A 22,428-nucleotide genomic window follows, 5' to 3' on the forward strand; every position below is an offset into this window, starting at 1 on the left:
GAAAAGGAAGTTTCAGAAAAGCATCTCAAATCAAGTGCTGCTCAAATCAGCAAATACTTCTGAAATTATGCCATCTGTGCCTCAGCTCACTCACCATGTAATGGTAATAATGCTACTTCTAAAAGAAGGTTGTGGGAGATTTTGAAAATAAATTAACTTAATGTTTTGTGATGCAGTCAAGAAAAAAGAATTGGATAAGGGTGAAAGCTGGAGGAATATAAAGGAGCTGAAAGATTATACTATGAAGTAGTGTCATGCACCTACCATCTAATGCAAATGTCTGCTGTAAACAAGGAGTTCATCAACTAACAACTACAGAGAAGGAAAGATACAAAGGAAAAGAAATATCTGGGAACATTGCTTACTTGTGATAGTTGAGGCATCACTTTCATGATGTCTCTTACAGTGTGCGACCTTAAGGTCTCTTACACTGAGACCTTTTAAAAGGTCTCAGTGGCTATCAGAGAAGCACTAATGCCTTTAAGCTTTTGGGAGATCTCATCTGGACACTTGTCTATACTTCAGTGTTCACGGCAGAAAGATGAGAGCAAACTGGACAAAGGGACAGTGAGACTGTTAGCAAAGTCAAAAGAATGGGTGGCCAGAATTAAAAGGTAAAGAAGAATATATGGCCTTGCAAAATGAAGACTGAGGGATGAATAAGACCGCCGTTTGTAAATACACCTGAAGGATTAACAGCAAGATGGAAACCCGATGAGATGAGGTACAGTTCTTGGCAAAACAGTCATTAGGTTTGAGATGAATGGGAATAAGTTGAGGTTGAAAATCAAATAGTTTTCTAAGAGAGTAGTGAGAGTCTTGGGCAGCATCCCAAAGGACAGAGTGGAAGACCCCTTGTTGGGCTTGGGTGAGGCTTGAATCCTTTGACAGGGGTGTAAGCAGGGCCTGGGCTCAGACTCAGGAGTCTATAGCCAGTTAAATGTGTTAACTGTAGCAGATGCTGCTTGCACACTTGGACATCCTGCCTTCAGTGTGTGTGGGTGGTTGACCTTTTCCTTCTCTCAAGTGAAATCAAGTCATTAGGAATTATCTCTAAATATTCTGGCCCCATACTTCAGAGTTTCAGCTGCTTTAATCTTGGTAAGCCTTGGGGAGCCAGCATATCTGCCCCCCAGAGTCTGGGAGCATATGAGATCTCTTTCAGATGGCTGGTTTTTAGTGTGCAGCCAGAGAGGTCTGTTCAGTGCCTGAGCATGTGTTCAAAGAAGGGGATGTATGTGCTCTCTGTTAGCATTTCCAAGATGCAGAAAAGCCTCGTGTCTGTTTGTTCCAGGATATCCGTTAGTCCTGGTTTATGCAGCATTTTGGAATTTAAAAACTCTGTTGTGTAAGGGCTGAAGGAAAAAATACATAGTTGGAGTGGAAACATTGCAGTTTTCAGCCTTTGGATGGCCTCCACTTCATGTTTGTCACATGCAATTCATATCTGAAAGGAACATGTGTCACTGCTGATGTGATGTGCCATGTCATAAAAGCTTTGGTGACATTTTCTGACCTCTTAAAAACTAATGGAAGAGGTTTGCCACTTGTAAATGCCATCTGCCATGGCAAAGCAGCTTCCCAGCTCTCTAATCACATATGCCTCTTGTGAAATGCTGCATCACCTTGAAAAAAACCAGCATATTAATGGAGGAAGCTTGTCATTTCACTCATTCCCAGTTTCTTTACATAATTCATCTGTTAATTTTTTTTTGCTTATTATGAACCCTGAGGGGTGGAAGTTGCAGCAAATCCATGATAGCTTTAGGAGTTCTGTTTCATTAGAGATGTATTTACTTTCTGATTTTTTGGTACTCTGAATTGGAACCATTCTCCCTATGATCTTAATCTTTTGCAGATACTCATGGGGTTCACAGATGGAAGTGTGAAAAGTCTGAGCTGTCTCAGGAACATGTAACAGGACTTGGGGGGGTGTGTAAAAAGAGGGGAGTGTTCTTCATTAACCTGCATTTGTTCCCGTAGTTAATTATGGGAACTGAAATGTACTAATTATTTTTAATTGATTCAATTTATGTCGCACTGATAGTCTCAGATGTGGGATTAGGAGACCAAATGTTGGGTTCAGTTTTTGCTGGACTGACAGCTTATATAATGGACAGTTCTGAATCAGTAGGGACAGTTCTTACAGCCTGGCAAAAAGTAAGCAAAGTGTTTTGTGCTTGGAAAAGAGAGAAGAGCACTTTATCCACTTGTCTTTTACTTTGCGTAGTGCTGTTGTTGGCTGCTCTGGCTTTTGCATGTCGATAAGACAAACTTTCTAAAGAGAGGATTTTATTGCAGGAAATGTGTCCATATTACAGGCCACATACACAGCATGCATTAATTTCTAAGTAACAATGAGCAAAAGCTGCTTCAGATGGTGCCAGGGTACAAAACTGCATCTCTACAGACTGGTGAGAGGCAACAGATCTCCCTTCTGTCATAAACAGTGCTTTTTGTGTTTGCTGAGACGAGTGTGAGCATTGTCTAGCCCTCACAACCGGCACTGAAGAAGTTAGGTCTGTGTTTATCACTGCATTACAGGCAGGGAAGGAGGTCTGCTGAAAAACGAAGTGACAACACTAGCAAATCTGTGTAAGCAGCAAACCAAGATACCAGAAGCCCTGGCTTGCCAGCCTGTCTCATTACATCATGCCCAAGTGCCCTGGCAAGCCCTGTTCTTTTGACTGTGTTTGTCCATAGCATTGGTGACATAGCAGACTTCAATACTGATTCTAATTCTGATTTTTATACATAAGATTATAATTTCTGTGGGAGGACCTATCCTCAGGCTTCTTCTTGGTGAAAAGATCTTGTAGTTTCTTCATTGGGGTATTGAGAGGTGAGGCTAGATGTGCATGGGTGTCACAGAATGGATAAATAAAAAATATCACCCAGGGGAAAGAGAAATCAAGAAGCCTGTGAGCATCACTCTGGATGTCATGTTCTGAGGTGGCAGGAGTATGTTCCCAGTCCAGCACTTGCAAGACGAAGCCTTTACAGTGTTCTGCTCCCTCCTAGCAGACCAGATGGAAAGGTCCAACTGTGCGTGTACCACCCCAAGGGTCCTGCTCACAGATGGAGTGATGAAACCCAAAAGCTGCTGTGCAGGGGTTCAGTGGGTTTTTTGTAGCTGCTTTGCCATGTAGCCATTTCAGTCTGACCTGTTTTTATAGATCCTGATGAGGTCTGCAAAACAAACTTATTTTTAACTGCTATTCACATGATTCTTTTCTTAACATTTGTGATTTTAAGAAGCTGTTATGGGAGTTGGGTGGGATAAGTTTTCGCATTGGCTGCTCTGCAGTAATGACTTTTTTGCCTGATTTGGCCCTGAAATGGAAAGAGAGGCCATCTCTTTTTTGCAGTAGCTGCAAAGTGACAATGGTTAGATTAGCAGTTACTGCAGTCTGGTTGGTGCAGTGTAAAACTGCACTGTTTTATTGTGAAATCAGCCTATTGGTGTGGCATAGCAGCGCAGGCACCTGAAACAGAAGATATTTGAACTCCTTAGAGGATACTGTGTAGCTTTTTATCACAGCCCAGTCATAGCTGACATTTAAAATGTGCAGCAAGGAAGGGGGAGATTAGGAGATGTCTCACTAGAGGTATTGCAGCCCATCTGGGCTTTTCAGAGCAAGAAACTGTACCCAGCTGGGTATCCCTGGCTGGTATCAAAATGCTTCCTTTGTTGTCTGCTTGAATAATAACCAGGTACACCATGTGTGGGAAGGGATTTTCGGGGCAGAGGAACTCCTTAGCATCCAGCTAAGGGAACAGCAGGATACTGCTGTTGGGAAGGCTGCATGAGGAGCTGGGCCTGCTGCTTTCCTTCCAACTGAGCAACTTCTCTCATTTTAGGAACTTTCCGCTGTACGTTCTGTGAGACTGAAGTGGAAGAAGATGAGTCGGCAATGCCCAAAAAGGACGCAAGGACACTCGTGGCACGATTTAATGAGCAGATCGAGCCCATCTACGCGCTGCTTCGTGAGACGGAAGACGTTAACTTAGCCTATGAAATCCTGGAGCCAGAACCCACAGAGATTCCTGCCCTGAAGCAGAGGTGGGAGCGCGCCTGGTCTTTCCTCACAGTACTGCTTCCTTGTAGAGTGTTCCTCTGCTCTGCAGGGCTTTCCCAAACCTTGTGCAAGACTTGTACAGCAGCATCTATGGAAACAATTGACAGATTGTCCCAGGGATGTGTGGTTTACAAGATGACAGAGGGCTGTAACCATTTTTTACTAAACAAGGCAAATAACTGTTCTTCTGGTCAGCCCTCTGCATGTGTTTTTCAGTGAGGTGGGATGCTTGAATTGCCTGTTGCTTGCCATGCTGCAGCTGGTATGCACACCAAGCCCTTGGCCCAATAGTTAAAAAATGCAGCTGCTTGACAAAGCTCTGAAGGTGCCACCTATGCTGTCTTCTATCTCTCAAATACTTAGCTATCATCTGTTCCTTGCTTCTACCCAGCTTTTGAAATGAAGCTATCTGCAGTCCACACCTTTTATTTCAAATCCTCATATTGCATCATTCTAGTTTGAAGACAATACTTGTAATAAGCAGTTTTTTTCTTCTGATTTTGTCCAACTTGTTACACACCTCTTCTTTTCAGAAGAAGACCATGTTGGAATCAAAAAACTCCTTTAAGTGTTCTTACCCATGATATGAATGTTTCTTTCAGAACATTCCTAGCTTTACAAAAACAGATGATGTTTAAATAATGCAAAAAGATGTGGGGAGCTGTCAGTTTTGTCAGCTGTGGTGAAAATGTGATGCGCTTCTCTGTATTTAAAAAAAAATTAATTATACACATGGGGGAAAAGAACTGTACCATGAGGGGAAGCATTCCCACAGTGCCTTGGGGTGCTTGACTTTAGTTAATAGGAGAGCAAGTAAGATACTCTTTCTTTTCTCTCAGGCTAACCTTGAGAAAGAATGTTCCTCATATATTCATGCTAGACAGCTTCTAATTAATATAATAAAAATTCTTTGTCTATTCATAGTCTTTTTCTAGCCAAGAAGGTAGCTATTTTTCCTCATCATTCTGATAGAAAAACAGAAGCAATATAAAGAGCAGAAAAGATTTTTCCAAGGTCACTCAACATGTCTTTGGTGATATGGGGAATTCTTTGAAGCCTTTATACCCAAGCTGAATCATTAGACTTTGCTTTAAAATCCCTTTTCAGTAGTTTAAGTAGTAGAACTGGGATAACCCTACCAAAAAGAGAGTAATTTTTCAGTCTTCCCTTTTTGTGTACAGGAAATTATCACAGCAGAGGCCTGGTGCAGTCCCATGATTAAATAGCAGCGCCCACTCACTTGACTCTTAAATACTTAAAAAACATCGTAAATGATTAATTACTCTGTGCAAGAAATGACAAAATAAATAGGCAGCTTTTTAAATGCGTACTTGAACACAACTTGTTTCAGCACATACAGTGATTTAATTATTTATTAACTCTTATTAATTCAAAGCAGCTAATTCCATGAAAACACTGCTGTGAGATTTTTTTTAAGTGCCAAGCCTAGGTTATTTATCCTCTCTGCTTTGATGGAGTCTTGAGTGTCTGAAATTATTGACAAAACTGACAGTTGGTGATTCCAAAACAAACCAAAAAGGTCACAAAATGCCTGCATCTTCTCTTTGCAGTAACTTAGGTAACTTCACGTGTTTTCAGGAGAGTTACAGCTATGAGTGGTCCCACTGGCACTGCATAACTGTCATTCACCTGCCCTGGGAAACTGGGTTGATCTTCATTTATGTTTTCCTAAGACTGTTAATTTTCTTAATCATGGGAGAGCATGAATTAGCCCCACAGGTTTCAAAATAAACCTGCTTTACTTAAGCCCTTCTCAGTGGTTTTTGAAAAATTATGGATTTTAATAACCCTTCTATTTCCTTATGTCAAAATAGCATGATTCAATTAACAAAAATCTTCACAGAATTAATTTTCTGTGGTCATGCTGTCAAGAACCATGGGTTGTCTGTTGTGAAGTTGAAGCTCTTAAGGGCAGCACAGTGAAAATGTGTTTTATCTCAAATGTGGCAAAAAAAAGAGAGTTATCCCCATTATCCAAGACCTTTCTTAATAGTCTGGGCAGGATTGAGATGAAAATTTGAAGCTATTTGCCCACTGCACAGTGTGGTTTCTGTGGGCCATACCTCAGCTGTGTCAAGGGCTATTTATGTTGCCTTTAGAGACAGCTAAACTACTCATTAAGGGATTTCCATCGAGGTGAATAAAACAGACTAAAAGTAGCCACATCTGGGCCACTGAGCTGCCACAGTTCCTGCCTGCAGGGTGTCCGTGTGAAGTCTAGAGCAAGGTAGGGGAAAAGTAGTTTGTGGATCTAAGAGAGAAAGGGATTTAGGAGGTCCCTTTATCTGCTCTGTGCTGCCTGTAAGGCAGCTCCCACACCTGGCCTTTTGTTGGTGCCTGGTCCATGGTGTCTAATCCTGTACTTTGGAACTGGTTGCTAAACAGTAAGTTCTCTTCTTGCAGAATGAAGTGTTTCCCTGCTCAGGTAGTCTTGGGGTGATGCTCACACCTACCAACAGCGTCACTGAAGATAAAGAGACATCAATTGAGGCACACTTGCAAAGCCCACTGGGGTCCAAAATTAGACAGAAAGTGTCTAGATGGTTCCAGCTCAAGTGTAGGACATTGCAGTAGATGACATGAAGTAATTAGTACTGTAGGTGTCTCTTAGAAGTGTTACTTTCATTTTTGAAACGTTCCTGACGTCATGGAATAAGTGTTTTGCTGTTAAATGGTTCTGTATAGGAAAAAAGTCAATTTCAGGCACACTCACAGGGGCTTCTGTGCAGAAGTATTATTAGGTAGCTCCTGGCACTACTGAGGGTTTAGTGTCACGCTGTAGTCATGGGGAGGGAGAGCTGCATTGTGCATCCTGTGAGGAAAGTGGATTACATAAAATCGTCAGGGAAACGCTAGTTAGAGATTTCTATTGTGTGGGAAGCAGAGTGGTGCTTTTCACAGAACACACGCCTGTCTTGGAGAGCTGAAAGGTACCAACACTTGAAATAACACGTTGGGGAGAAGGTCTCTGTGTGGTTCCTTAGGTTACATAAGCAATACATGCGCATGAGCCTTCTGCCCCAAAATTCAAGGCTGCTGTGAAGCTCTCCTAGCCGAGCTGGCTGCAGGATTGCTAAGGACACCATTCATGCTAACAGGGATGCTGTGAAGTATTTTGTTAACAGATCCCAGCCATTCCACTACTGAGAGGCTGTGAGTAGCTCTTGATCAACATTGTGGCTGAACACACTGATATTTTTTATTTGGGGAAGAGCAATGTTCACCTACATGTGTAATGCTCCCTCACTGTTTACCCCTAAAAATCCCAACAGAATTAGTTAATCAAACTAAAGCGGTAATGTCCTTGCTGAACTAAAAAACCCACACATTAGTCAGGTCTTCTCCAAATGCAACTTTATTTTAAGCTTCTTGGTTGGAGAAAAGGTCATTGGGTAGAAAGCAGCAACTGAACCATGCTCACTGATGACAACTGTCAGCTCAGCTGGCATCCTGGAATATCCCTGATGAATTTCATCTGGACAAGAGAAGGAGTCAAGGAAGGGCTGTTCCTCATGAAAAGCTGTAGTTACCCCTGTCAATCGGATGACTGAAATTATATGGCTGAGGGTGGGTGCAGTGTGCAGTGGATTTGTTTCTCTGAAAAGATGAAATCTCATTCTGAAGTAGAGGAACAGTCACGTTTGGTTTTTCCCACTCTACATACGTAGCAGCACAGGCCAGTGTGTATTTTAGGCTCATTGCCATCATCAGTGTGCAGAAAATATTTCACTTGATATCCTCTTTTGATCAGATCCAAGCAGGAATGTTTTTCTCCATCAGTCTTGTGAGTTAGAAGGGGCCCTGCAGGGAAATGTGCTTAGAGCAAAGGAGGGTTGGGCTTTGACTGCCATACCCTTCACATGGGTCAGCACCTTTACTTCTCCACTTTTTCCGCAGTGAAGACAGTTCTATCTCCTCCTGCACTCCATCAGTACACAAAGCTATTTGTCCAGCCCTAGTCCTCTGGTTTGAAGGTGCTCTCTCCTTCTTCTCTGCCTGGACTCCTCAGTCCTCCCAAGGCTGTGTCTGTGGATAGTATGGGTCGCCTGTATAGCACAGGAGAGGTGTCTTCTTATGTGCATTGTCACTCACAATTCAAGCAAAGGTTTGACTTGTGTTTTTCATGGTGAGTTGACTCCTTCAGGAATCCTGTTATTAATAACAGTTCACAGCTCTGAGCATGCTGAGTCCCTGGGCCTACTATCTACCTTGGTTAAACTTCCGTGCTTTTTTAATGCAGAATTTGGTTGCTGTGTGAAGGCCAAAAAGAGACTTTTTCAAATACCAGACTACTGTTTGACTGTGTTTTGCTGCTGTGGCTTCTGTTTCAGGGAATTCAGGGATTTTATGCTTGTTTTAACCTAAGTGTATTTGCATCTCTAGTGCTGCCTCTTATTTTCAGTGTCTGTGGTGGATGTTGCCATGGCCCTATGTAGGGTTTCCCCACTAGAGATCCGCAAGTTTCCCAGACCAGCAAGCTGGCACAGAAATTCCTGGTGGCACATGTTAGAACTGAGAATGAAAGTTCTCAGTGCAGATGATAACTAATCATCATTTAAGTATTTTTGTCTAAGGAGGGACTTGTTCTGAGAGCTCTGTTTTTCTCTCTTTACCTTTCATGTAGCAAGGAGCGTGCAGCTGGTGCTGGTTCAGGGGCAGCAGCTGGTCTTGCAGGTGGACACCATCGGGAAGCATGGACTACAAAGGGACCATCATATGAGGACTTGTATACCCAGAATGTTGTCATCAGCATGGAGGACCAGGAGGATCTGAACCGGTCTGCAAGTGAAGGAAAGCCAGCCAGAGAGAGACCCATTTGGCTGCGGGAGAGCACGGTGCAGGGGGCTTACGACCCTGATGAAATCAAAGATGGTAAGAAATTCACAGAGCAGAAGTACTGCTGGGCTTATACAAGGCCTTTACAGTGCTGTCAAAAACATGTTCTGCTGTGTGTGTGTGTGTGTGTGCAGCTGCTGTTCCCAACACTGGTGTGTCTGCTCCCCTCTGCTGTGCAAAGCACCTATGTGTAGGCAGATGTAAAAATTCCTTAGATCCAGGATGGAAATCTAGGTCAGTAAAGCTGAGGAGCTGTCCATGAAATTCTGGGGGGGTTTCTAAAATGTTAAATAACTGTTGTCTTCTACCTTGAGAGTTTATTGCTTCTAGATTAAGTTCTTTCAGTTTCATCTAGAAAGGTGTCTCCCTAATAGGTCACTGCTTAAAAATAATATTTATTAATGTTCAGTGACCCTGAAGTCTACTAAATCTACCAGCACTGTTTATATACTCCCAGTCTTCTTGATAATAGTTTCTCAAAACTCGTTATATTTGAACAATACTCAGAAATACAGCTTCTGAAAGTACAGTTGGAAGGTCTGTCACCATGACAGGTGAGTCTTTATTCCCTTCTGTTTGTTTCTCATTATCTCTGCTTTTATTTTCATTCATCTGGGAGTCAGGTTATCCACAGACTAATGGTCTTATAACCATTAGTAGAAACATTCTGCGTTGGTATGTGTGCTTTTTAAGCTTCCATGCCAAAACTGGAAATGGAGACCTTTTTTGATTTTTACAAGATTGAGTCAATAGATAAATTTTAGAATTATGGACTGAAACTGTTGAAACTGTTGCCCTAGCAGGAAAATATGGCAAAAGGGAATCATGTGTGTGAGTATGTGACCCTGGAACTTGTGCCATGTTCAGGGGAGGAGTGGACTACTTAGGTGTAGCAGAAGGGAAGAAAATAGATGTGATATAATGGTCACAAGATACCCAAAGAACTTGTTCACATGTAATGCCTTTCAAGTGTATTATGGATCCAAAACATTTTTCAAATAGATTAAGCAAAGTGAGATGATTGAACAACCTGCTCCTGCAGTATGTAGCAGATTTTGTTGTTACTCACCAGCCATGGTGAGTTCTCACCCCATTTTTCTGCTAGACATTCAATTCACCTGTAGTTTTAAATCAACTCCTTGAGACAACTTTTGATATACACAGCATAAATATTTCCCAAGAAGTCACTGAGGGACATGGAGGTGGAATATCTCCTTACAGGATATTGGCATCACTGCTTAACCTCCTCAGCTACTGGAGATCAAAGAGGGAGCTTGTGGAAATAGCCTGAAATTGCTGCTGCAACATAAACAGGAAGGACAGAAACGTGGGACCATTGACAGAAAAGATTCACTGCTTGGATCTGGCAGAAACAGTTCTTGCAAGCAACATACAGCCCCTCTGAGCCACAGAGTCAGCCTTTGTGGAGCTAACTCTGGCTGTTGTCATTTCACAGCTCTCAGTGTGATGAGCTATATTATTTCACAGAGATGCTCTCCTACAGCCTTTTCTGCTCCACAGTCACAAGCAGTGAGCTGAGCACACGACTGCCAACACAATGCTTTTATTCCTTCTTTCAGGAATTTGGCAGTGCTCTAGTATTAGTAGTTGTAGTCATCACCCATTACTACAACTTTATTTACAGTGAAAACAGAATTCTGGTGAAATTAGGTGCGGTTCTTTTGGCCTTCATTTTACCACAGGAAAGGAGTGACCACAAAGTGCCCTGGCTTTTAGTGCTAAATGCAAAACTTACTTCCTTCACATTATTTTTTAATCTCAAGTTGAAATTCGTAACCAGCACATTTCTGACTGGGGAGGGGAAAGACTTGGGACCTGCCTGCCTGGATGTGGTGCTGAAACCATGAGGGTCTGTGTCTTGGAAGAGTGGGCAAGTGGCTGCCTGTATGAAGGCAGAATGCCAAAACCTCAGCTCCAGCAATTGTTCATGGGCAGCATCTTTTGGTGTAAGACAGAAAGTCTGCCACAGGGAGCCTGTCCTACTTTTTAGACCTTTTTTTTTTTTTTCCCTCCATATTTAATTTTTGGTTCTGTTTTTTGTTTTGTGGTGCTTTTTGAGGTCTTTTGGGTTTTTGTCCCATACTGCCTGTAGTTCTTTCAGTACTAGGTGGACTCGCAGCCCTCTCACCAAAGGTAGGAAGGATTAGGAGAGGTTTTCTATGGGATGCTGCTTTTTGAGCAGAATTTTACCTTTAGAATCCATGAACTGCAGACATCCTGCCTATCAGAGCCATATTGAGCCCTCCCAGCTGTTGTTCAGCCAAGTTTTCTGAAAGAGGAGCACAGGCCAGGTGTGTCAGCTGGGACACTGCAGTCTGCTTCAGATAAGAGGTGCAGGTAGGGAGCCACAGGGACTGTCTGGGCTGTGTTTCAGCTTGGAGAGCAGGCACTGGTTAGTTCTGTGCTGTGCTGCACAGCTGGGCTGCAGGCTGTCAGCTGCATCTGCTCCATGCCATCACCATCTTCCTGTAAGGAGCTTTTCCCCTTTCTGCCTGGTATAGGTGCACCTCTGAGCTCACTAGGCGTGGCTGCTCTAAATGTTGTTTTATAACACATGATTTCCACGTATTCTTTGTCTGCCTGGATCCATTTCTTCTCTGTGTTCATCCTTGCAGGCAGGGAGCTCAGCAGGATAGGACCTGGGCTTGGGGTCTGTATTTTAAGGATTGCTTTGCTTTCTGCTTCACTGTAGTGCCTGAGTAGGACACCTCCCTGGGGAAGTCTTTTCTAGGTGCCTGCCCATCATGCATTTGTTGTCTTCACTTGCAATGTGCTCCTGGTCAAGGCTTCCAGCTGGGAGCCATGGTGACTCTAGGCCTCCCAGCTCCTAGGAAATGTCAGTACTTGCTCTGCCATTATGAGACATAACTGTCTCAGAATTTCAAGGGAGAGGAGGAGTTGGTATAGAGAAAGGGTGTGACTTTTCCAACTGAGCTCAGTGGCAGTAATTAATGAAGGTTAAGAAAGCTTTCAGGTCCGTCACACAGATGTCTGTGAGGAAATGCTCATTCCCTCGTGTCCCTTTGCAGGGGGCCGGGATCTGAATGCGTTCCAGGAGCGTGAGGAGAGCCGGGCAGCCCTGGATGACAATGAGGAGGTGATGCGTGCCCTGCTCATCCACGAGAAGAAGACGCCTTCTGCTTCCACTGTCACCGTCAGCGGTGCCGCTCCTCTCTCTGGCGGCAACGCGAGCGACTCCGAGAGTGAAACGAGTGAGTCGGAGGAGGAGTCCCCTCCCCACCCTGCCGCCACAGCCACCACAACGTATGGGCTGGAGGAGGAGGAGGAGGATGAAGAGTTTGAGGTGGTGGCAGAAGACCCCACTGTCACAGTGGCTGGGCGCCCGCACTCTTACAGCCAAGTGAGCCAGCGCCCTGAGCTGGTGGCCCAGATGACACCGGAGGAAAAAGAGGTTTACATAGCCATGGGGCAACGCATGTTTGAGGACATGTTTGATTAACTGGTCCCTGCTGGGGCGTTTTTTCAAAGTTGACTTTTTAAGGCAGAGACTCTTTAGCAGAACAGAAGACTGGAGCACATCTTCCCTCTCTGTGCACAAGCAGGGTAACTGCAGCTCAGCACTGCTAATCTCAGGCATCTTGCTCGCCAGAGCAGGGGAGCAGCAGAGCTGCATGTGCCAAAACACATAGGGGAGGACGAGTCTCAGAAGTGAGGATGCTTGCACGGTAAAAACCTGCTTCAGGGTGCCCTGCACAGGCCCTGCTTTAACCTTCTCCAAGGCCCTAGCAGTTCTTTCTCCCAATGGCTTTAATTGATTTTTGTTGCAGATCCCAGTGATGTCCTCATCCCTGCTCTCAGGGGACATAAGGGCTCCATAGTCTGAGCAGAGTGCTCTGCAGAGGAGGGCATATGTAACATACAGCTGCTGGTGCTCAGCAAGGGGAGAGAAGAGGGAAGTATTTGTCTCCTGATGATAAGCTCAGACAGGGCTTGTAGCTGACCCTCTGCCAGAAGCCAATGGCCACCAGAGTGGCTCTTTCTAAGCAGGCCTGTAGGCTGCAACATTTTCTTGCTCCAGTTCACTTCCTACTGGGACTCAGCACCTCAAGGTCAGGTGTAACTTGAAACAGTGAAAGCCTTGGCAAGCACATGCAGTCAGTCACTTCTTGTCAGTGTAACAAATGCCCTCCATGGATCTGAGCTGCCTGTGCTCTGACTTGCCAGGAGAAACCTTCATTTTCCAATATTGCTGCCTGTTGCTTCTGCCTAACCCTGTCCATGAAGACATGCAGACAGTTCACAGTGGTCAGAGCTGCTGTCCAGCAGTGCCAGAGAAGTAGCATAACTAAGTTTTATTTGCAATCTCACTAGGGCTATATGATTTTAAGAAGAATTATACAATTTTGAATTCTGCTTGGCACACTCTTTTCCACAGAAAGACATTTATCAGTGCCTATAGAGCAATATAATGTTTTTAATGTTTTTCTCTTTCAATTGAAAATGTTGCTTTTTTAAAATTGTTCTGTTTTCCTACACAGTGCTACAATAAAACAAAATTATAAAAGAGTTCTGTGTTCCAGAGAGTAGGGGCAGCATTATGTGCTGTTCCACTTACATGGGCGGTACAAATTTGCTGCTCACTGAGGCTGTAAATCTCTTTTATACTAACTATGCTTTCTATGTTCTGCTAACCTTGTAATGCCTCCTTTGTGGTTTGATTTTCAGCTTCTCAATACTCTGAATCCCCTCCTTTTTAAATAGTGTTTTGAATTTTCTTTTAAGTCATTTTAAAGAGGAATAAATAAACAGAAACTTCTCCCCTTTATCATGTTTCAGTTTGTCTTGTGCCTAGTTGGGAATATTGTTTGCTTATCATTTTGATTTATTGGATTCAAGAAGAAAAAAACAATTTGAGGTCTCCTTTGAGAGGACCATTTGAAATCCCACTGCACATTGTTTTTCCTTAGCAGAGGTTCCTTGAATGCCTCCTGAAATCTCCTGCATTTCCAGGATGACTGTTTCATTACATCGGTGCTATGTAAAATACAGAGGCTGCTTTTGATCACCACTTCCATTTCTTTCCTCCTTCCTCAAGGGAAGCATAGGCTGATGGTAGAGGACTTGCAGACATCGTACTGCTGGTTAAAATGGTGTTCTTGTGTAGACAGGCTTCCAAGATCTTGTATCGAGCTTCTAGATATCAAGTCATAGAGCTGATAAGTCAGATTCAGTGATCAGCTACCAGAAAAAAACGTACTGTACCCATTCTGTCTAGATTTAATCTGTCTGAATTCAATATTATCACTGGAGAAAAGCAGGTAGATTTACAAGGAGCCAAAAGCAGAAACTGAGAACTAATCCTGAATACAGAAAACTGCTCATACTCTGAACTCACCAGGACTGTATACTGAGTTTTCAGTTTGCAAAATCAAGCTGTAAGTTAAGAGGAAGTGAAGAAATACCCAGCATAAACATCTATAAAGTAGTGGATTTCTTAATAAATACATTTAACTGTGGTTTGTGCAGCGGTTGCAGTTTTTGTCATTCAGCAAGGCACATCCTGCACATGGGGAAATCAGAGCAGTGTTGTGGGGTTTGCCTTCCATCTCTCATCCACCACAGGATGCAGCCCTCGGGAGGACTAGAAAGATCAAAGGTGCATGAGCAGATGCCATTGTTTCCTGCCCTCTCCAACAGTTCTGGCATTAGAAAGGGTGGCTGCTCTGCTCTGTTCAGCTAGTTTGGGCTCTGGAAGGACAGCCATACACTGCTGCTTCCCTGTCATGACAATCAAGCTTGAATGAACAGAACACCCAGTTGATAGTGCCCTCTTCCTGCAGCTGAACAGGGCTCTGCACGCATGGCAGAAGGGAAAAACAGCTTCTGCAAGCAAAGCCAGGCACTGCCAGCAAGTTGGTGATAATGTAAGGGATAAAGCCATTAATTCTGAGGAAGGCCCAGCCATTTCCCCTGCCTGCTGGACCACGTGTGCTGCATTAACGCTAACCCAATAATGCTGTCAAGCTTTCCTGGGTAGATGTTCTGTCTAACTCCAAACCAGTTTCTGCATCTGCTTCTGACATAAAGTGCATTTTATTCGATAAGTGATACCTGAGGATTCAAGAAGCATTTGGACAACACTCTCAGGCGTATGGTGTGACAGTTGGGCGTGTCCTGTGCAGGGCCAGGAGCTGGACTTGGATGATGCTTGTGGGTCCCTTCCAACTCAGAGTATTCCATGGTTCTGAGGATGTACATGAGGGCAGGGCACTGGAGCTCCCTCTAGAAAGAGAAGTGTTTTTCAGGCTGCTTGTGCTCTTCTTCCCAATGGTCAGAGGTGCCTCTCCCAGCTGGGTGAGAGCTGCCTTTGTTTCTGCTACCACTGCAGGTCAAGAAAACTGCATCTTTACTTAAGTTATGTGCTCCCTGGCCCAGGTACAGACCAGGCCAGAGCAGATCAGCCAAGCTGTTGATGGAGGGAATGTGCACTGTCAACCCTGAAGAACAGAAGCATTACAATCTTTTCTGCTAAGCTTCCAAAAATTGGCTTAATCCATCCAACTCTTCCTGTACTGCTGCCTCCTTCAGACTTGGATTAAACCGGCTTCTCTGTGAGAGTCAAGGGATTTGAAGATCCCTTGGAGGAATCCTAGAGGGCAGAAAAATAGCATCAGCTCTTTCCTGAGACATCTGAGGAGCTGTCCCTCGGTGATGCCTGCAGCGCCAGGACATGCTGTGAAGTTTAAGAGGGCCTGGCAGGGGAAGCAGCCTGCTGTGCTTGGGTCTCTGTCTCCCACTGAGCCTCCCTGGGAGGAGAGAGAAAATAGTCTCAGGAATCAAATGCAAGACAAAGCCTTCATGGAAACGGAAAGGTTATGATGAGGTGGAAGGACATGTTGACAGCAGGGCGAGCCAGCGGGCTGTCCAGGGGCGGGCTGCAGGGGCAAAGCAGCAGCAGCCTCAGTTCTCTGGTGTGTGTCAGCATAAACAAGGGAGTTTTTGGGCCCTGTCCTTTGGAGCAGGGGCATGTCACACAGTGCTCCAGGTTATTGCTCTGAGCTGTCCAGGACTGGTACTGCTTTGTCCCACTGGAAGCCTTGGGCTAGGTAACCATGCCCCAGGCTTGTTTACAGGAGGCTTGGGAATATTGATCTGAGCATGGACAGCCAAGGATCCCTAAACAATCACAATAGTTTAAAGGTATTGACTGTGAGACAAGACTCCTCCAGCAGCAAAAGAGCTGGGGCTGAAGAGTAGCTTCTCTCTGCTGAGCTGCTTCCAGAATAATGATCAATATTTACAAAGTCCTAGGACATCATCACTCGTGCAGCCTTGATAGGAGGTGTAGCCAGATACTTGAATCTGTTTAAGATGTGAATCCACAGAGAGTCTTGGAGAGGCCACTGCTAAAAGGAGTGGCAGCCCAAAGCGTGGGGAGCAATGTCTTGAGTGCTGGTGCTCTTGGAAAGCTGCCTGCCTGTCTGCTAGCAAGCAGAGAGCAGAGTACCAGCAGCACCAGACTGTTCGGGACTATAGTCCTGTCCCTGTGGCAGAGCTATTTTATCTCTCTTTCAAACTTACCCAGGGAAATCTGGGCTTTTGCCTGTTTGGGATACCTAAATGAGCTGCCAGAAAGCAGTTTCTTATTTACCAGCATTTAGATTGAGAGAGAGAGAGAGAGAATGAGCCTAATTTATATTCAAACAAAAATCAGACTTTGGAAGCACCTGGTACCTCATTAAAAAACATAAGAACAGTGAGTATTAGTTCAACCATCCTGAAGCAGCAGACAGTCTCTGAAGAAGATGCTTTCAATATAATAGTTATTTTTGCTTAAAATGTGTTTGTGACCTAAATATAATTTGATTTCCATGCCTTTGAACGGTGTGATGCTAATGAAGCAGGCAGGGATGGCAGAGAGGAGGCTGAGGCAGCCGCATCGGAAGCGGCTCCACTGCAGTGCGTTAGAGCCCCTGCCTGCGCTTCGCCCTGGCTGTCACAGCCACCAATGCGCCAGCCCTGCCCAGGGCTGGCCAGGCAGCAGGAGGAAACCTTGGGCTGCTCAGCCACAGAAACGGGCAGGGATCCAGCCAGGAAATGAAGGCTGATCAAGTGCTGTTCCACGAGCATTAATGTCTGTGTACAAAAAAAGCTACATCTGGCAAGGAGGAAAAATCACATCTCATATAGATGTGATTAAAGCCCTGACATACTGCTTGTGCTTATTTTTCAGCTGGAATCTGTATCGCCAGCCTCTGCCATCCCATTACTTGCTGGAAGAAGGAGGGTGAGCAGTGGTAATTTTGCAGTGAGCTAAAATTGTGCATAGAGCTGAGAAGCCTGGCTCAGTTCCTCCTGGTAAAGAGATCCTCCTAGTCTTAAGCATTTATTTTCTGCACTTCTGACAATGGAAGTCTGCCTGAGCCAATGCCAAATTTGCCATGCTCTGGTAGCACAGTCCATGCTTTTGCTATTTTCTCATGGCATGCATTGTGGGGGGACAAGTATGTCAGACACCACTAATGCTTGTGATCAGCTGACCTGGGTGCGCTTTAGGTTGCAGTGTCTGAAACAGCCCTGGCCCACAAGAGGCAATGATTGCTCAGGTCATTTTGGTTGGATTATCAATACCTGCTCTTTGCAAAGGTGCTGGTTGTTGTTCTCCCATCAGTCAGTGTTGATAGGCTGTCCTAAATTCAATCTGTCTGCAATCACACACAGGTGTCAATTTAAAGTTAAGCTTCAAGCACTTTACAACCACCATCACCAAGGACCTCCAACTTGTGCCATGTCCGCTCCTGGAACATGTGGCTCTCTCTTTCCAGGTGCACCATGACTGCCTCAGCCTGTGCCACATCCCAGTAGAGAGGTTTAAGAATGGTAGGTTTGTGTTTTCTCCAGAAGTGAGCTCTGGCTGGGCTCAGGCTCCTGAAATTCCTGCAATGTGTAGGAAATAGGCATCAGCCCCAGGCTGGTCATGCATTCTTTGCTGCTTGACCTAGATGTGATTTGGTAGGAGTGGGTTTGATGTGATTTGGTAGGAGTGGGTTTGATTTTTTTTTTTTAACCCTTTTTCTTTTTGTTCCTTGGGAATATTTTGAGTTTCTGAATTTCTCATGTTTCCCTGCTGCTTCTAACAAGAAAAAAAAATTATTTAAATGTAATGAGGCTGTAAAATCTTGGTAGAGAGACATATCTGCTCTCCCTGCCCTGTCACCACAATTATTCTTCCATTGCCACACAGTGCTTTCTTCCCAGAAGATGTATGCTTTCAACATCTCTCAGCCCTTCTGGTGATGTCAGGAGATGAAAACTATTCCCAGTACAACACAGAAGAGTAGAGGGAAATGGAGTTAGAGGGAAATTGGGCCTTTAGAAAATGGTGCATCATGAGAGACATTTCACTTTGGTATACTCTCCCAGGCCACATGGGTGCTGTATCCAAGCAAAGAAAAATAGAATGTGATGGAGAAGGACTTGGCTTATGGTGCATTTACCCTGGTGTATTCCCGTGCCTCTGAGCCCATTAGGAAGGGTAATATTCTCCAAGTGTGCCAACCTCTTATATAAGGCATCAGGAAGGTCCCAAGTTAGCAACCAACTAAAGCAGGAGCTTGCAGGTCTGTTTGAATGATCTGACTTCTGCTTTCCCCATGCTGAAAGGTTTGGTGCAAAAATACCTCACAGCAATTAGTTGTGAAACTGAGCTCAGTTGTGACATTAGAAAGAATCTTTTTCCTAAAATATTTCACCATAATTTGTGCTCTTATGTCTGTGTATAAGAAACAAACATAAAGGCCTGTAAGGGGCTGCCCAGCCCTCCTCATTCATGTCCCCCTTTGGGAATGTTGACAGATAAGGACTTCTGTATGATTTAGGTAGAAGCTCCTTCCAGGAGCAGCAAATGATAGCTGGAGTTTTTGTTAACTAGACAGTCACATAATTGCAGCTGTCTGAAATGTGGACTAAAAGTGCTGCTGTTCACAGACAGCAGACATGGGTTCTTACAGCTGAACATATGTCAAAATGCCAGATTTTCAGCTCTTCCAGTGTTGGGTTTCTTTTCCTTTAATTCTTTGCAGTTTTTACTTCTCAAGCACCTTTTTGGTGCATGTAGGTGCTATCACAAACTAAAGACCTCCTTAAGGCACTGCAAATTCACATGCTAATGGTATCTGTCCCAGGAAAGGTGTGAGACAAGCCGTTAGAGACATGGAAGACAAGCCAGATGAATATTGTGGGCAGCAGTGCATTTGTTCAGATGGTCAAAGCCAGTGAACAGGAGATTAACAGCTTCCTGTTTGCAGAAAGTGTGTAGGGCACTCCAAGTCTGCAGTGAACATAAAAACTGCTTTATGCCTAAGTCAGTAATAAATAGAGCATCTAGACTGGAAGTCCATGTTGGGAGGGAAATAAACTGTGCATTACTGAGGGATTATTTATGTTTGTTGAGTAGAAAGGGGCAGTAAACCAGAACCTTTCTCTGTCCCATATGCAAGACCCTTTGGCACCTGGAGATGTAACAGTGAAGCAGAAATGGGAACCATTCTGACCTCACAGCTGCTGATGGATTGATCTGCACAGGAAATACAGCACTTTTTAGCACTAGAAGAAGCCAAGTGTTCAGTGAGACCAGTGCAGCCTGTGCTGTAGCAGTGACAGCTGCAGAAGCACAGAGAGAGCTGTTGTGATTCAATACTCATGCTTGTCCTCTCTGGTTTTTACAGGAGTCATGGCCATGCTGCAGGATTCATGGATCATATTACCAGAAAGAACTCTGCGTAGAATATGGTCTACTGGAGATGGTTACTTTCCTTTCTTCCTGGCCTGGCTGCTTCCTGCTGCCTTCCTCTTGTATTTTGAAAAGGAAAAATAAGAAAAATAATGAATTTTCCCTTTAAAGTGAGATAACAAAACAAATGATACTCAAGTCTATGGCTTAATGGCAAGGAATCAAGGAGAAAAAGTGGTTGCAGATAACTCTCAGTCCATTTTGCTGATAACTTTTCCTCACACCAAGGGCTGTAACTCCATAAAATCACAGAATCTCAAAGGACCTCACAGGAGAGCAGGAACTGTATTGCTGGAGTATGGGTGGACTCTCCAACTCATCTCAAGGGGCAGAGCAGGGGGCTCCCATGCACATTTCCAAGGCACTGCATGACTGTAGGATGAAAACTGTGAAAGTGTAGAGGAAAGTGAAGAAGTATCAGGAGAGCAATAAACGGGGCACTTATCTCCTCCGTAATCACAGCCTAGCCTTCAGGAGGTCTGCAGGAAGAACTAATGGATTAAATACAGGTATTAAATGAAATCTTGGAAACATTTCCCTCACCTGGCAGGATTGGGAAGCTGATGGTTATGAGGAAGTGCTCCCAGTGCATTTGAGCTGTGAGAGACAACCAAAGGAGCTGGGACCATGGCTGACACTGTACAGCCACAGGATTGAATAACCTGGGCTTTTGCTGTTGCCAGGGGCAAATTTGAAATTTTCTGAATACATCCTTCATCAATTCCCAGGTGGACTAAATGAGGTGCTCCTTCTCAAATTGCTTTCTACCTGAGGAGGAGGTCAGTCTGTGTTTTAGTTGACTTGCTGCAGTGCTTGGCCATCTCCAGATTACGGGGCATGCAAGGAAAGAGCTACAGCTCTTCCACAGCCAAAGACTACAGCAGCATCCCAAGAGATGTCTTGATCACTTACTGATACAACCTGCACAAAGCCTTGCACGAGTGTCCTCAAAATGCTTGTTTGGGTGTCCAGGTGCCCTTCTGTCAGAAGGAAGGCTCCAGAATGTGTGGCTGAAGATGAGGAGTGATTACTGTCCTGGTGCCATGAAAGGCTGAGTGCAGATGGGAGCTCACCAGAAAGGGTTCAGTGATTGCAAGCACTGTTCACAGCTGGGAAGTGGAGGTGGAACAATGTACTGGGAAGTGAAGGTAGAACAGCATATTGTTAATTATATACCTTGGTGCAGTGGGGTTTAATGCTGGCTGCATTCCCAGGCCATAAGATCTCACCTTGCTTTCAGCAAGGATTCAGTAATCTTTCCTCCTCCTTTCTCTCCTAGGAACTACTTTGCCTTAATAGTATTAGGAAAAGCAGTGCTTTTCATAACTCCAGGGGTTTATCTGGAATATGTGAAACAGAGCACTGTGAACTGTACCTCAGGTGACTGTAGCTCAGCAGGGTATGAGGGGTTATCTGCTGTCTCCTTTACTAAGTGGATGGGATGACTGGAGTGCCTGCATGACCAGGTGGTTTGTGAGCAAGTGCGCATAGGGAGGGCAGCTCTGCCCACAGCTGGAACCAGCACTGTGAACTCTACTTCAAAAATTAAGCTTCTAGTGCTGGTCAAAACTAACACATATGTTGGGAGAAAGGATATAAACTTTAATAAATGGTATCATAATTCAAAGTATTTTTCTAACAAAAGGCTAAAGTCATACACTTCTTAGTGACAAATCAACACCAATCAGGCTAATCAAACTGTCATCTGAAATGATCCAACACAAGTAGAAAATCCTGTGTAGCTCAGCGACGATGCTAGCCATTTCATTCAGTCCCTTTCAGAGTATAAAGGGAATCCCTCATCTTTGAAGTCAGTGACATTGGTTTCTCCAGCTCCTCCTCCCTTTCCTAGCACACTTCCCCTTGATTTTGGAGGGTCACTGGCTGGGATGCCTGTCTCCTACAGTCCTCATGCCACCACTGCCTGAGTAAAACCTCAGCAGAAGTGATGCTTCACCAACACACACCATCCAGGCACTGAATTGTCATTAGGTGTTGCTTAATCATTACTGGCTGTAGAGATTCCCTTTACATATTAGACAAAACTCCCTGTTGGCACTGAACTGGCAGTGGAAAAAGGGCAGGTCATGAAGTGTAGCCAAGATCAGGGTCAAGGAGCTGTGCTGGGTGGCTGTTGTGGGACCATGGGTGACAGTGACAGCACAGCAGTGGCCCTGCCTCTGAGAGCTAATGTCATAATTCAAGCAACAGCAATTAAAACAAAGCAGCAGGGTACTATTTGCATAAATAGCTCCCCCTTTAAATGAGTGTCTGTCCTCAGACCCCTGAACTAACTCAGCCCACTGGTCCCACTGACAAAGCTGTATCAGAACTATGCCTCCCTGAGAGGCAGCCCCAGGTGAAAACAGGATGGGAGGAGATGTGCATTAGGAATTAACAGCTAGTTCATTCATCAGGTACACACAGGCTTTGTCATCTCCTCACCAACATGTAACACACACACAGTCCCACCACTGAACTAATTCACTATGCAATTTTAGATCCCTGGCTTCTTTTGAATGCAAGTAACTTTTAGCTCTCTATTTATTTCCCTCCTTTCATAATTTTATTTCTGAAATTAAGAATTGAAATTTCCTCTATTTGTGGTCCTGAGAGGCAGTTGCACCTTTGTACAGCTATGATCTACCTGCTATGACTTCTGGAACCATTTTCTTTCTACCCAGGAATCTCCAGACTCCAGAAGTGGTTTTGATCCAT

At 44.4% G+C, this 22,428-nt stretch overlaps 1 protein-coding gene across 1 annotated transcript in view; it reads left to right on the forward strand.

The window, feature by feature from the left end:
- GTF2E1 (general transcription factor IIE subunit 1) overlaps positions 1–14,434 on the forward strand; it is a 49,206-nt gene extending 34,772 nt beyond the window's left edge. Inside the window, exons 3-5 of the mRNA XM_021548974.3 lie at positions 3,862–4,063; positions 8,725–8,972; positions 11,987–14,434. Of these exons, the coding sequence (XP_021404649.2) occupies positions 3,862–4,063; positions 8,725–8,972; positions 11,987–12,417 (881 nt within the window). The 3' untranslated portion in view covers positions 12,418–14,434. The remainder of the gene's footprint in view (positions 1–3,861; positions 4,064–8,724; positions 8,973–11,986) is intronic.
- The last annotated feature ends 7,994 nt before the right edge of the window (positions 14,435–22,428 follow it).

Source organism: Lonchura striata, chromosome 2 (genome assembly GCF_046129695.1).
Source record: "Lonchura striata isolate bLonStr1 chromosome 2, bLonStr1.mat, whole genome shotgun sequence".
Lineage (NCBI taxonomy): Eukaryota > Metazoa > Chordata > Aves > Passeriformes > Estrildidae > Lonchura > Lonchura striata.